The following is a 16,154-nucleotide window of genomic DNA, read 5'->3' on the forward strand; positions in this document are numbered from 1 at the left end:
AAAGTTTATATCTCTCAATAATGTGTGATATTTAGAATCTGGATAGAAGAAATAGTAGTCTCTTATTAGTGGAAGTTTTCTGAATTGTTTTAGTTAGAATTCAAGCCTTCTAGCATCTGTTTCTATATTTAGCAAATATTAAGAACCTACTGTGATCTTGCTTTGTATTCTCCTGGTGCTAGGAATACTATAATGAGCAAAACAAAGTCTCTGCCCTCATAGAGATTACATTGTACTTAAATTTATTTTAGTTCAGAGCCTCCATATGGGTCAGTAGGACTCTCCAGATTCATGTGGTAGTGATTCTTCTGTTTTCTTTGAAAACTCTGATCTGTTCCCTTCTCTAAGTCAATTTCCTCATCCATAAAACCCAGATAATATGCTTTATTATTTCTACCATATAGGAATGAAATTAAAAATGGTTTGTAAGGTTATTTTTACATGCCTTCTGTATTTGTGAAGTCCTGTGGAAACTAGCATGGTAGTCATGTATTGTTGAACATAATAAAGAACAATTTAGATGAATATTTTCCATATCTTTATTGTAAAAATCCTATTCAAACATGATGTTTGCAGCACCTTATTTATTGGTTGAGTGAAAATCTTTACTTTTTTTGCCAATTAAAGCTTACAGACATTCAGAAGATGGATTCTGTCTAAGAATTTTCAATCTTCATGAATATGTGACAGTTTTTTTATGGGAAGAATCATTCCTTCTTAATGGAAATTACCCTTCTTGCTATAATATTTTGGTCCTGTTAATAGGACAAATGCAACAAAAGTTATAAATTTATTTATAAAACTTACTGAGTCTCAATAATTGTCTTCCAGATATGCCATTGAGTTCTTGATTTTTTTTATTAAATGTCTTTGTACTGCTAATAAAAATGTTTTATGTTTGCCCAAAATGAAACAGAAATGTATCTGCACATGATGCATTTTGCTTCTTGTTTTTATCTCCGAAGCTAGTTATTTAAATGCAGAGCCTTCACTTTTCTGCTGCAAAAACAGATTTATGTTATTAACTACATACCTAGCAGCAGAATTCAGGGCACTAATTTTCTAAGTTTACGTCAGTATATTGACTCAAAGTGAATGTTTTAAGTGGTTCTGAGGAAAATATCACTTTAGAATAAGAAGGTCCCTTTAACAAGCTTTTCTTTGGTTGAGAATATTAGATGCTTATGATTTAAAAATTAAACCACTACAGGTTACATAATGAGATGCCTATGTACATTCAACCACTTTAGTTTATTTGGATTATGCAAGGTAAAAATTAGAATGTTTAGAACAAATCAAATATATGCCATTTTACCAAATGAAGACTTCTTTTCATTCTCACCTCTTCTATTTTTATTATTCTTAGAATGAAGTTGAAGATTTTCTTCCCCTGCCTTGCTCCCTTTCTCATTTTAATCTAGTTTAATCTTCAGGAATAATTAGTTACAACGACATACCACAAAAACCCTTGGAAACAAGTTACACAGGGAACCTAACTTGGAATTATAGATTTATCATGATTTTGTTGTTGTTTCTTTGTTTCATTTAAATCTACCTTTAGATTATCTTTTACTTTTGGAAAAAAATCTGAATAATGATAAGCTATTTCATTGTTTTTATTAATTTGTCATCTACCAGTAGTAATGCTAGCTAGTTTTAAGTCACTTGGTCTTTTGGATTCAATATCTTTGAAATTATCTTTTGATATATTCTATTTCCTTTTCATATTTTCCCTTTGTATATTTATCATAATTACATTTTAAAGAAATAAAAGTAAAAAAAAAATATTTTTACCGCATAGTTATCTCCTTTTTAGCCTATAGCTAGGACCTGTTACAAATGGAGGCAGAAATAAGTTTTAGACTTACTAATTTTAATATTAGAATGCATGTGGTTTTTAAAAAGGCAGACAGAGAAAAGCAAAGAAAGGAAAGTGATATTACACACATATAAATAAGTACTTACTCATTAGGAAGCACAGATAAAGGTAAAAACCAGAATATTTTTCTGTGTCTCTTTTTACAATGCTTCCTTCCCTAGTCTCTATTATCAGCATATTTAACACTATTGTTTTGGTTTTTTTTTAAATTATTTTTGGTGTTGTTGAAGTATAGTCATTTTACAATGTTGTGTCAGTTTCTGGTGTGCAGCATAATGTTTCAGTCATACATACACATACATATATTCATTTTCATATACTTTTCATTGTAAGTTACTACAAGATACTGAATACAGTTAGTCCCCTGTGCTATACAGTAGAAACTTGTTTATTTTACATATAGTAGTTATTATTTGCAAATCTCAAGCTCCCAATTTATTCCTTCCCACCCGTTTTACCCCGGTAACCATAAGTTTGTCTGTGAGCCTATTTCTGTTTTGTAAGTTCATCTGTGTCTTTTTTTTTTTAATTCCACATATGAGTGATATCTTATGGTATTTTCCTTACTTCATTTTGAATGACAATCTCCAGGTCCATTTATGTTGCTACAAATGTCATTATTTTATTCTTTTTTATGGCCGAGTAGTATTCCACTATATTAATGGCTTAAATACTTATGCGTAATACAAGACACTATAAATCTCCTAGAAGAAAACATAGTTAAAACATTTTCTGACATAAATCTTGGCAGTATTCTCCTAGGCAGCCTACCTAGGCAGTGGAAATAAAAGCAAAAATAAACAAATGGGACCTAATTAAACTTACAAGTTTTGCACAGCAAGGGAAACCATAAGCAAAACAAAAAGACAACCTATGGAATGGGAGAAAATATTTGCAAATGATGCAACTGGCAAGGGCTTAATTTCTAGAATTTATAAATAGCTCATACAATTTAGTAACAAAATAACATTGTTTTTTAATTATTTTTTATTTTTTTTCCTTAAATCAGACCAGCCCTGCAGTTGTTTAGGGTTCTGAGATATCTAGGGTATGATTTTTTCCCCCTCTCTTTTCTGTTTGGATATATGGAGGTAAGCATGTTAATATGAAAGTAAATGCTCTTTTCCTTGGTTACAAATTTTCTTGAGCTATGGACTTTGAGTAAGTTTCAGGACTTATCACTGTTATTTAAAAATACAATTATTTTTTCCAACAGCCTTCTCTATGCTGAGAAATAGATAATCTGCTTTTATTATAAAATTTCAAAGTTTATTTTTGAAATAAATGTTTATATTCCTGTTGAATTCTAAGGATTTTCAGAGGAAAGAAGGTATAAATATGAGAGGTTCATGTTAGACCTTTCAATGTTTAGGTCAGTTTACCAGCAAATTACCTGAATATTCTTGCCTAGAAAGGCTATTTGATTGCTTTATTTTGTTCTTCGAGAAAAGAAAGCAATCTGATTCCACAATGACTGCCAGTTGCTTTAGGAATTAATTTCCTTGTTCTTACTTTCTATGCCCAAAAGGAATCTAGCTTTTGACCTAGTTTATTAAAGGAATCTAGCTTTTGACCTAGTTTATTTAGCTTGCTTTAGAAACAAAAATTCACTCTGTATAGGTGGAGATGGGTTTTTAGAAAACCCTCAGGCACAAATGGATTAAGTACTGTTCATAGCTCTTTACATTTCCTATCACTTCTAACAAAGATTCATTTTAAATGGGACTGCCGAAGAGATCCATCAATGAAGAAATACTCTTAGGTGATATACAGCACTTATATGTGCTAAATTTTTGGCAACCTGAGCCTAATACCAAGTGTTTTCCAGTGGCTAAAACTTCCTGCCTCTATTTAAGACAGTCACACATATAACTTACTCTTTGGTTTGAAATACATACATAAATATGTACATAAACCTTGTAACCACAGAATTGTATGATGAACTAATCAAACCTGTCATTGGGTCTGCTGTTAAGTTGGTCAATTTGATCAGCTACTTGCTGTTACAAAATAGAAACTGAACTTGAAATATTCCAACTCCCCCATCTAATACTGTTTTTTAATTTTTTAATACTTTCATACAAGACTTAAAATGTCAATATATGAAATAATTCGCTGCTATATAATATAGAAAAAAGCTCAGTAAAGCAAAACTCAACATATACCTGTGTTAAAAGATAAACTGAGGCATATTAAAATTTCTAAGAGTTTATTTGAGCTAACATCAGTTTGAATCAGGCAGCATCAAACTAAAAGTGGTAGGGTTGCTTTGCCAACGGGAGCTAGGGGAAAGTATTTTATATGGCAGACATGGAAGCAAAGCAAGGAAATTATTTGATTGGCTATGACTTAAGTGGTTACCTCATTTGGAAAAGGCTAGTTGGCTATTTGTGATTGATTGTTTTGGGGTTTTGATTTCCTAACCTTGGAGCATTTATAGGAATTTATTGTAGCTTAGGTTTGAGTTTGCTTACATCGGCTGCCAAGGCATTGGAGCCACTTCAGTCTAATAGCTCCCTTGTTTAATTACTTTAATACATGCTTCTGCAGGGTAGACTATCTTGCAAACTGTATTTGCTTTTATGGCTGGATAAGTAGAACAGAGAGCTTCCTCTGGCTAATAGTCATCTTATGAGTCCTTTTCTTTGGATCAAGGAGAGGATATACGAATTACATGGGATGAACAGAAAAGCTTTGTCGCTTGGAATGTCTTGCTCAATGAAAACTTTTGATTAAGCCAGAGTCAGCTGCCTTCCAAAGAGTTGCCAGGAGAATTAGCTCATGAACCATATAGCTGTTTGTTCTAAGAATGTAAATGTTGATAATGGTATGGTAACGTCAACGTGGCCACAGGAGGAAACAAGAATTACAGTCTGAAGGGAGAAGTCTGTTATACTCACAGGTTCCAGGAAGGAGATCATTGATGCCATGCAGGGCCACAGGGAAGCAGTGAGTTTTGGTCAAGTGACAGAAGACAGGAGTGAGGGGAAAGACTCAGCCAGAGTCTTAATTGGAGTTTCTGTGGGAAATGCAAGGCAGGGCAGAGTAAACAGTTTTGGATTGCCTCATTTGCATGATTCCTGCAGGTTTGGGGCTATAGGAGTAGTCTCTAGTTGGTACCTGGCCTTGGGATGATTTAGGGCAGAAGAAATACTGACTTGGTGTGTGAGTTAGATAAGGAAGTCGTTGGGCCTGTAGACTCAGGTTTGGTTGGTTTGCATATGAAAGATCCGCTCTAGGCCTAGAGCCTTTTGCTATCTCTAAGAATTGACTAGCCCTGGGAGGGGTAGTCTCCCCCAGGCCAACAAGTCACCAGCAAAATGTCATGAAATACAGAAAATAAAGTTAGAAAGCCTGTTTCCTGTCCTTGGCCCACACAGTTCCTAAGTATTTAATTCTTTATCAGTAATGTAGAAATGAAAATATCTGTCTCACTTTATTGGATTGATGAGAACCAAATGAGTTAACATTTGTGAAAAAGCTTTGACGATATAAATTCAGTATACAAATAGTTGCCCTCAGGAATCATTATATCCAAGATGTCCTTGAAATTTATGAAAGAAAGAACCCTTAGTGTACAAGTGATTCTTGCTTAACTAAAACTTCTCATTGAGCAGGATACATGAAGTTACAAAACTTACTTTTATCGTTATGTAATTCATTTCTGCACATCTTGATCCAAAAAAAAGTCATTATTAAATGACCATGAGACGGAAGGGCTCTATTCTACTCATCTTGGTCAGAAGAATAGATAAATTTTGCAAGATACTCTACTCTGCAGAAGAATATATGATTTAATTTTTGCTTCAGTGAGCTCTTTTCTACATTATATATCATTAAATTGTTTTATATATTGGTATTTTAAGTCCTACATAGAAATAAAAAAAACACATAAGGTTGAGAAGTTGAGTATTTTGGATTGAATGTGTATTATGTAATAGCAAGCAGCTGACAGTATTGATCAACTTAACAGCAGAATTAATGTTAGGTTTGATACATATTTTCATCCTGTAATTTCTGTAATTACTGGCCTATGTACATCTGAATAGTTCACAGCTAGAGAATAAGTACATGTGTGTTTGTTTTTGTTTTAAATAGGGGCAAAAACTTTTACCCACTAACTATATGTAGTATAGGACTGAATTGCCAAAAAGTATATTCATATAGGTTAGTGTTATGAATTAACTTCTATACTCTACTTTCTCTACCTTATTGAATCTTGTGATTCTTTAAGATTAAAGTTTCTCCTTCTTGTCCAAACCTGCCAAACCACCTCAGTTCACAAATGTTGCTATCCTTTGGACACTTATTCTGTTTATTATATATACTGTTTATTTGTTTCTTATATTCAATTCTGTGCTGTCAAATGTGTTTTCATAATTTGCTACCTTAAAAATTAGGAACAGCAAAAATTCTTATATCTTCTTTCTTCATTTCTCTTATTGAACTTAACATACACTGTAAATTCACTAAATATTGTTTATTGCTTATTAACACATGATCTGTAGTATCCATGAAGTACTTTATAAGGCAAAAGTTTAAGGTAAAAGTTACCCAATAATGGTACCCAATAATTGGGTACAACTACCAAATAATGAAGTAGAACATTAAAAGTTTTTAGAATATTTAACTCTCTTTGATATTAAAGAGTGATTATAGTATCTTACATTCCAAATTAGGATTTTTTTCATCATTACCATCTTTAGCCCTGGGAAGGGAAGACCTTACACTGTTCCTGGAGCTTTAGGTGACTTTACCCTTTCACTTCTCTAGCTACACCCCTTTTTGTGAGTCAGTGACCTCAGATGAAAAGGAAATATGCTACTTAGATCCTGTGCTTTCCCTTTGTACCACACTGTAGGTAAGACCCCAGGATTTCTTGCTCAGATGGCTTCCAGCCTTCTTTTAAGAACTTCAAGTCTTCTCGTTGGGGTCCACCCACCAATGGGTGTACTGTGCTACTGGTATGCTTAGCCTGGGTTGAACAGAGGACCAAAGTTGGCATCTTTTTGTAGCAGAGAGACACAGGTTGGACATGAGGCCTCAGATTACTCATACATGTGCTAGTGTGAAGCCCTTCATGGTATGGGATAGTCAGGGAAGGGAATAGAAATGCTATTGACTGAGGTTAGGGGTTGGCTCTAGATGGACCACCACATGCTGGCATGGTATTCTGAGGATTCCAAGTATTTTAAATTTGAACTTAGGCTTCTAGTATCTTTGTAAAGTAGGCAAATAGAACATACTTAGATTCTGATCTTATCTGGAGAATGATATATCATTTAAAAATATTTAGACATTTGGTATGTGAGCCCTCATGCTCCCATCCTTTCCTTTGACCCCACATTTTTAGAGACCTTATTAATTTTAATACTTGGAAATTATAACTAAAAGGTTGTATAACTATATAAATACAAATATAATTATTTAAATACAATATTTCCAAAGGATACATTATGATTTAAATACAATACCATTTCTGTGTCTACTGATGTTAATATTTTTAGTAAATTTCATAGCCTTTTAGATCTTGTAGCAATCTTGAATTTATTTGTATTATTGATTTAATTAATCATATTCAAATTTTAAAATCTAATTTCAATTACTTTCATTATTCTTGGCGAAGATGAAATTTAGCATGTGATCCGTTTTGACTATTTTGGTACCTGAATCTCATTTTAATTTCTTTTTTTTTTTTAATTAAAGAGAGAAGAAATACTATTGTTTATCAAACATCATAAACTTAACATAGAAAATGATGTACCATTTTGTTAAACATCCTTACGCAGTGCTTTGAGAAGAACCACATTTCTCATTATTTGTGCATGTTTTGTTAATTCCTTATCTCTTGGTTCAGATTAGTCCTGATTCAGAGAATGCATGTCATATTCTCCTAATTCCTGACCATTTTTTCTATTAAACATTTTTCCCAAACCCAACATACATTAAAGTAAAGATATGTAATGATTGTGGGTTTTTTTTTTTTTTTTGGTCATAGAGACAATTTTTCACATTTTAGTTAATCTCATATTTTAGAAGAATTGATTGATGAGCATAGTTAATACTTTTTATTAATATGAAGAGATAAAGTCTGAAGGTGTTAAGATGTAATTAGTCAAACAGAATTTATTGAGAGTATAGCTCTATATTTCTATACGGGAGAGTAGAATATGTGGTGTAGACAACAATAATACATTGCAATATTACATTTAAATAATGCAATTTACATACATTCCCTCAGAAACAAAATCAATTCTGATTAGAAATTTATCTAAAATAAGAATAATCATACAGGCTCTCCAGTGGATAAAATGCTTAGAATTTTGAACACTTATTTTGACAGTTCTTAGATTTTATTATTTGCATCTTGTCTTACTGTTTATTTTCTGAATGCTTAGTTTACCATTTTAGATAAGCTATGATAATGCTGGTTTGCCTTTAAATTTTAAAGTGTGGAGTCATATAAGACCTATGATATGCTGATGAAAGGCATTTAGATGGGTAATTTCATGTGTGTCCATGAGATTACTGGATCGCCTGTGATAGACAATGGGTGTGTTTTATAAAATTACATCCACAGTTCTGAAAGAATTCATTTATTTTTCTGGAAATATATTCTGAATTTCAAGCAAGCAATTAACAAATGAAATTTTAGATAAAGAATTATTTTTAAGTTTTCTTGATGGATAATATAAATTATTTGTGGAAATTTAGAGTAGATAATTGAAAGTACTTAGTGCCTAACAGTAAGATAGACTAAGGAAAGTAGCCATTCTATAAGAAACTATACTAATTGAAATTCCACCAGTCTTGATTAAACTCTCTACAGCCAACTAAAATAAGAGAGTATAGACAGAATGAGTTAAATAATTTTATAAATCACTGAAGTATGATATCAAGAAATAACACTTATTCACTATAGAAAATAGCTTATCATTTCCACTATAATACAAATGAGAAACTATGATAACTAGTATATTTTCCCAGAAAGACTATAAAATTTGTTTATTGAAAATTACTATAATTATAAAAATAAAATACATTACAATCTAAATTCGTAATGTAGAAGTATGCAATATTAGATGTCTAAATAATGACATACCAATTGATTTCAGAGTGTTCAAAGATTTTTACTAAAATTTTAAAAAAGAATAAGCAAGATTTTTCTATTTATATAAGTGGCAGAATGCTTTTATGTAAACACGCAGAAGTGAAGATAATCCAGTGATCTAGCTCAGTGTGAAAGCCAAAGTGTTTCCAGTGCTTATAAAGGCTTTTTTTTTGCCCCTTCTTTGCCTCTCTGTCTAGTGCCCATCCATACTGTACCTAAAGCATGCCTATACACTTCTGCGTCAGGGATTTATGCTTACTGTTTCCTCCTCACGAGTTTCACTGTCTCACCTCCAAGACATTACTTAAATGCCACTACCTCAGTAAGGCCTTCTCTGGCCATGCTACTTAAAATTGCGACCCTCTTCCCCATCTCCCTGCCTTATTTTTTTCCCACTGTACTTTCTACCACATTATTCGGCTGACTTGTTTACAATTTTTATTGTCTCTCTTCAGTCTAAGCAGGATCTATGAGGGCAAGGAGTGTTTGTTCAGTGCTCTGTTTCTACTGCCCAGAAAAGTGCCTGACAAATAAATATTTCTTAAATATGTCTATGGCATGTAAATATTTAATTGACTACTGATAAATACACCTCAGTTTGTGACAAATTGGATATGAAGACAAATAGGTAACTAAATGCATTTGTCATTGGTGTAGTTATTTGATCAGTTAATCGATCAGTTATTTTTACATTGTTTTTAGAGTACCAGAAACTATTTAAATTTCTTTACCTATATTAACTAATTTATGCCTCACAACAATCCTATGAAACTGGTACTGTTATCAGTTCCATTGAGGAACTGAGGAAACTAGAGCTTAAGTAAAGCATCTCTTGGTGTTGCAACTAGCATGTAAGAAGGCAAGATTCATACCAGGGCAGCTGCTATGCTCAGAACCCAAACTCTTTAACAGAAATCTCCTGTTTAAAATCCTCCACCATTGTTGCTTTGCTTTGCTTCATTTGTATCCTTTTTAGTCATTTTTTCTTTTGGTAAAATAGAAAATGTTGGAAGTATTCGTATCTGTTTACAACTGTGGTTTTATAATCATTTTATTTCTTTTTTTTTTTCTTTTTGCAGTGGGATGCCATCACTGAAATGGATGAACACAATAGGCCCATTCACACGTACCAGGTATGCAATGTGATGGAACCAAACCAAAACAACTGGCTTCGTACAAACTGGATCTCCCGTGATGCAGCTCAGAAAATTTATGTGGAAATGAAGTTCACACTGAGGGATTGTAACAGCATCCCATGGGTCTTGGGGACTTGCAAAGAAACATTTAATCTGTATTATGTGGAATCAGATGAGTCCCATGGAATTAAATTCAAGCCAAGCCAGTATACAAAAATTGACACAATTGCTGCTGATGAAAGCTTTACCCAGATGGATCTGGGTGATCGCATCCTCAAACTCAACACCGAAATTCGTGAGGTGGGGCCTATAGAAAGGAAAGGATTTTATCTGGCTTTTCAAGACATCGGGGCTTGCATTGCCCTAGTTTCAGTCCGTGTTTTCTACAAAAAATGCCCCTTCACTGTTCGTAACCTGGCCATGTTTCCTGACACCATCCCAAGGGTTGATTCTTCCTCCTTGGTTGAAGTAAGGGGCTCTTGTGTGAAGAGTGCAGAAGAGCGTGACACTCCTAAACTGTATTGTGGAGCTGACGGAGATTGGCTAGTTCCTCTTGGGAGGTGTATCTGCAGTACAGGATATGAAGAAATCGAAGGTTCTTGCCACGGTAAGAAACATTTAAATAATTTACCTTGCATTTAAATAATGGTTTTTAAAGGTAAATTTGTTGTATATTTATTTTCAAATAAGGCATTTTTGAATGCTATTACTGGCAGGATTAACTATGGAAGAAATTAACTCATATTAAATATAAGATAATTTCTGATTTTTTTCCTACTGGAGATGGGGTATGAAAATGTAAAATAAATTATATACCATGACAAATGTTCTTCCATATTGCCTTCTGTGAAGTAGTTGCTGTATGGTTTGCTGTATTTACCTAATTTTTACAAAGGAAGGCAATATCAATAGCAGAAGCAAAAAGCAAAAGTGATTCAGTTTGGGCATTTGTCTGTCTTTCATGTTTTGGTAGTTTACAGATAATATGACATTTAAAGACAGTTTTAAAGTAATGCTTTCTTTCATGTAAAATGGTAATAATTGAATAGTACCTAGGTAAACTGAACTTACATTTAAATAAATTGAGGAATTCATATGTTGCGTATGAATCATATATATGTTTCAAAACATATAAGGTAGTTTATAGGAGTGTTACATGTTTGGTGATTTAGTACTGACTGTATGTATTAAAGCTTAATTTATTTTTTGCTACTATTAAATACAGTTTCTCACCATTTACTACATTAGTGGAGTTTGTACAAGATCTAATTGTTAGGAAGTATTAACACAGTGCAGTGCCGAATAAGTTTAAAACATACCTTTCACATAGTTGTGATAAAGGAATATCTATATTTTCAAAATGAAACAATGTTTTCTTTTTATGTGATTCCTTTTATGAAAGCTTATTAATCTAATAAATATATACACTTAAAAATTTTTGCATATCCCCTAATAAAGGTAATTTATATCAATTTTGTTTGGATTTAGGACTCATAATAAAAATACAAATATAGAAATAAAATTATTGCTTGGTAAATAGTAATATAGTAGATATATTTTCCTTTAATGGTAAATTATTTATTCATTTTTTTCTATAGTACCATTTTTGAATTTATTGACTTCTTTGTTGATGCTATATTCCCACACATTAAATGGGATAAAAATAAATAAGAAAAAACATAATATGTTTCTATATAAGGGTCATGGATAATCTATGTGAATTTTTAAAGGTTTTATCTGTTTATAAAACTTAGGTTCTTAACAGTCAAAAAGTCCACTAGAGCATCCAGTAATGATTATATTAGGTCATTTGAAAATATTGTCTGTATGAAATGTCTGTAGTATATTTTTATAAAGTGTGAACCAGCTTTCTTTCCTTCACTATTCAGTCATTAAGATGTGTTTCATGAAAGTCTGTCTATATAAATTTTAATTCAAAAATTTTATTCACCTATAACAAGGATTTAGAATGAAATAAGTTATAATACATTATGAATTATACTTTTAAGGTACTCTATAAAATATTTTACATTGGAAAATGCACTAAAGACAAATTCACATTTATGAATAACTTTTCAATGAGATTAAGAAGGTAGTAATAGCCAAGGATAAAACATATTACATATACTAACCATGTAGTTCTGCCATATTTTATATAAGGTAGAAGCAGGAATATTGGTGAAAATAATGTTTTTAATTACTTAAGGAATAATTATATAAGGATTTATGTGATTAATTATTATTAAAAATATTTTATGGCATTGACCACAGAATCAGAGATAGTGACAGTCATTGATAGCTAGATATTTCTTTGCTTAATATTTTTGCTCTGTGAAATTTCATTCTTATTTACATACGTTAAAATTCCTTCACTTGTTGGGTAGAGATGATTTTGGACAAATGATAATTATTGGCTTATCTAGACTAATTTGTTTTTATGGCTTATTATTTTTATTATAACTTATTTGATTGCAAAAATGAGGCTGTGGATACAGAGCAAATGTTCATCATCTTGTAGTGGATGGCAGAAATTGGAAGATTAGGCTTGGATTCTAAATCTATGGCTTACTTACTTTGAAATCACAGTTTTCTTATCAATAAGTAGTGGTTATAATAAATTAATGATAAAGCATATGAAAGACTATTAAACACAAACATATATGCTTGGTTCCAATTGAATACAGTACATTGCTATTTACAAGCACAAAGGAAGTCAGAGTGGATGTGAAGACCTCATTTTTGGACAAGGGTATCTTACACTACCACCAATTTCCATTTTAAACTATTTGTGTGTTCTTGAAGCTTCATCTTGCCGCTTTCTAGTCTCTGATAATAATTTCTACCACTGATTATATTGCTGTCTATTAACATCTTATCTCACATCCGAATCTCTGCATTAAATATAACCTAAATGGCAAATTAATTAGAATTTAAGTGAATAAACCGTAGCTCAAGTAATAATGTAACTATATATGTATATATATAATGGGACAGGAAAAATAATGTCTGTATACCACTTTTCTTTTCTTCTGTTCTTTTCTGTTGGAACATTTAATCTATTTAAACTAGTAACATTTTTGAGTACTTACTATATGTTAATTATTTTGATAGGTGGTAGAAGTAAATATAAATGAAAGCATATATTTCAGTTGTCTATTGCAATTGAGATAAAATAGCCCAAAACTTAATAGCTTAAAGGTATAATAATGTATGAGTTTTTAGGGCTCAGCTGGGTAGTTCTTCTGCTTATTGTAGAATAAGCAGAGGTCACTCTTGCCGCTGAATTCAGCTGGGAACTTGACTGGGGTTGGAAAGTCTAAGATGACTTGTCATCCAGGACCTCTCTCTGTATGACCTCACATCATTAAAGAATCTGAGAAGGGAGTTTTTCACTTGGCCAAGTATAAAGTGAGTATATGAGGGGACTACAAAAGGGGCTGAATACCTAGAATTACGTTTGCAAGGAGCTGCCAGTGTAACAGTATACCACAATCTACTCTCTGAATTCTCATGATGAATGTCCCTACTTCATGCACAAAAGCCCACATCTTCCCCAAGATCTGTCCCATTATGGCATTGTGTTGAAAGTTCAGGAGAACTTCATTGAAATCAGTTCTAGATGTGAATGAAGCTTCATAGCTAAATCTCCCCTTGATCTGGAGAACTAGGGACTAAACGAGATAAGCTGTCCTCACATACACAGCACACATGGGACAGGGATAGGATAACTGTAAAAGATTCACACATTCCCAAAGGCAGGGAACAAACAGTCTGTCTGTTTGTGATTCAGAAATCCAATGAATGTTATCAGGATTCCTAATTATAGGGGCAGGGAATGTTCTTTTATTAGAACCCAGTTCTGCAACCTGAGATTGCTTCTCTGTGGCTTCATCACTTGACTTTGCCCTGAGTCATCCTCCTTAGTTATAAGAATTGCCCATGTAGCCAAATGGCCGGTTTAAACATCTGTTGTGAAAACTTAATTTAGTCCACAATATTATGAAGTGCTTTTTGTGTTTTCCAAGTTGTCACAGGTAGTATTCTTACCAGTTGTTGGATGACCTTTCATTATCTTATCGCTAATTGTAATTTTCTTACTGCTCTTCCATCCTCCAGTCATAGTCTCCTTGCCACTCTTCCAGTCTCCACAGTCTGTTTATTACCAAAACAAATGCTGTGTTTTAGAATTTAGTTATAGCAGCACTCCTTATCTTGTACAGGTCATTTGCTTACAGTCTGGAAATCTAGACTGGGTTCAGCTGGGTGGTTCTTCTGCTGACTTTATCTGGGATCATTTATGCCACTATGCAGATGTTTACCAAGGCTAGACATCCAAAATGGCTTTACTCACTTGCCTGATGCTTCATCTGAGATGTTTGAGCCCCTTAGGTTGCTTACTGTCTAAATCCTGATAACAGTTTAAATGTTTCATGTGAGGAAATTATTGTTGTTTTTTTTTTCTTTTATTCTTGTATATCTATTTTTTCTTTCATACTTGTATATCTATTTCACCATGGCATTCAAGGGACTTCACAATTTGGCCTTGTCCTATTATTTTCTAACTTCAGCAAATTCTGTTTCCTGTTCTGTTTTTATTACTTTTGAATAATCCATGTATTTTCCATGTCTTTTGCTTTTTTTTTTTTTTTTTTTTTCATATTTTATCTAGCTGCTTGGCGTCCCTTTCTTCTTCCTTTTCTGTGATGGAATTTTATTCATCCTTCAGGGTCTAGCACAAATGTCATTCATCTAGATCTTCACAAAGTTAATGCCTCCTTCCTCTGTGCTACAATTTGTACTAATTAATTATGTGTCTGTTTCACCAGGGCTGTCAGATAAAAGAGTTATATTTAAAAATCATTTGTGTAATGAAGGTTAAGAAATGTATTGATATGAATAAATAGAACTAGGTTCTACTGAGTAGTTAAAGGTAGAAGCTGTTGGTATATTGACAGAGTATTCTGTTTCTTCTCAGTTCTGTGAAATGGGAAAGTTTTCTTTAGGGAGAGTTGTGGTATTTTAGGTCTGGAAAGTCTTAGAAAATATTTTTATTTTTCATTTTATGAATCAGCATTCTAAGTTACTGAAAATAGAATTCTATTTACTGGGCCCACTCAGTAACTACTACTAAACTTAGAACTAAAGCCTAGATAATTCTCAGTCTGGTCTTTGTGTGTTTTCCCTCCCTACCTCCTGCCCTTCTCCACTTCTTCACATATTCCCTTCTTTTCTCTTTCATTTCCTCATTCTAGGCATCCATGCCCTTACCTTGATACTTTAATTGTTCCTGCCTGCCAAACACAGTGCAGAGAAGCCCTAAGTTTCTCATCATTAATTAAGCCCTTTTTGCTCTGTGTTTATTTAGTGGAACCTCATATGGGCACTGTTAGAACAGAATCTGTATATCTATTCTGTGATTCAAGCTACTGAGAATGATAAAAAAAATATAAATTTATCTGGAACTTTGCTGTTAGAGATGGTAGAAAGGGAAAATCACAATGAGGCTTTAGGAATGGTCATCATTACTTGCATAAATTTGAGAACCCTTGGCCTGCTATGTAACAAAAAAGCCACTTTAAAATAGTAAAAATCTGTGTTTCCCCATACTACCATATCTAACGATGTATATTTATTTGTATTTAAATAACTTACTATATTTTATTTTAAAAGTTGTACTACTAAATGTTTGCACTTGAGATTCTGTTCTCTGTAATATTGTTAAGGCATATCTAGATTCAAATTCTAGAAGCACAAAAGGTAGAGGTACTTTTATTCTTACTGTTTTCAATCAGGTTTAAATAGACATAAACATTGTATTGAGCAGATATGCTAAAATTTAAAACCAAACACAGTACTTTAGGTTGTTCCACATAATAAGCAGTATTTTATACTTCATTCCAATCTCTGTTTTTCATAACTTTTTATTTTATAGCTTCAGAATTAAGACTCATACTTAGACATATTGATGTTACAGATTTAATTAGATGTAATTTTTAAATTGTTTTAATTTATTCTAGTAAGGGTTTGA

General features: G+C 32.5%; 1 protein-coding gene across 5 annotated transcripts in view; it reads left to right on the forward strand.

Annotated features, from left to right (window-relative positions):
• Positions 1-16,154, forward strand: part of EPHA6 (EPH receptor A6) — a 743,078-nt gene that overhangs the window by 135,848 nt on the left and 591,076 nt on the right. For all 5 annotated transcript variants that reach the window (XM_074361623.1, XM_074361631.1, XM_074361637.1 and 2 more), the window contains one exon: positions 10,070-10,733. In XM_074361623.1, coding sequence (XP_074217724.1) covers positions 10,070-10,733 — 664 coding nt within the window. The remainder of the gene's footprint in view (positions 1-10,069; positions 10,734-16,154) is intronic.

The sequence above is a fragment of the Camelus bactrianus genome, chromosome 1 (genome assembly GCF_048773025.1).
Source record: "Camelus bactrianus isolate YW-2024 breed Bactrian camel chromosome 1, ASM4877302v1, whole genome shotgun sequence".
Taxonomy (NCBI): domain Eukaryota; kingdom Metazoa; phylum Chordata; class Mammalia; order Artiodactyla; family Camelidae; genus Camelus; species Camelus bactrianus.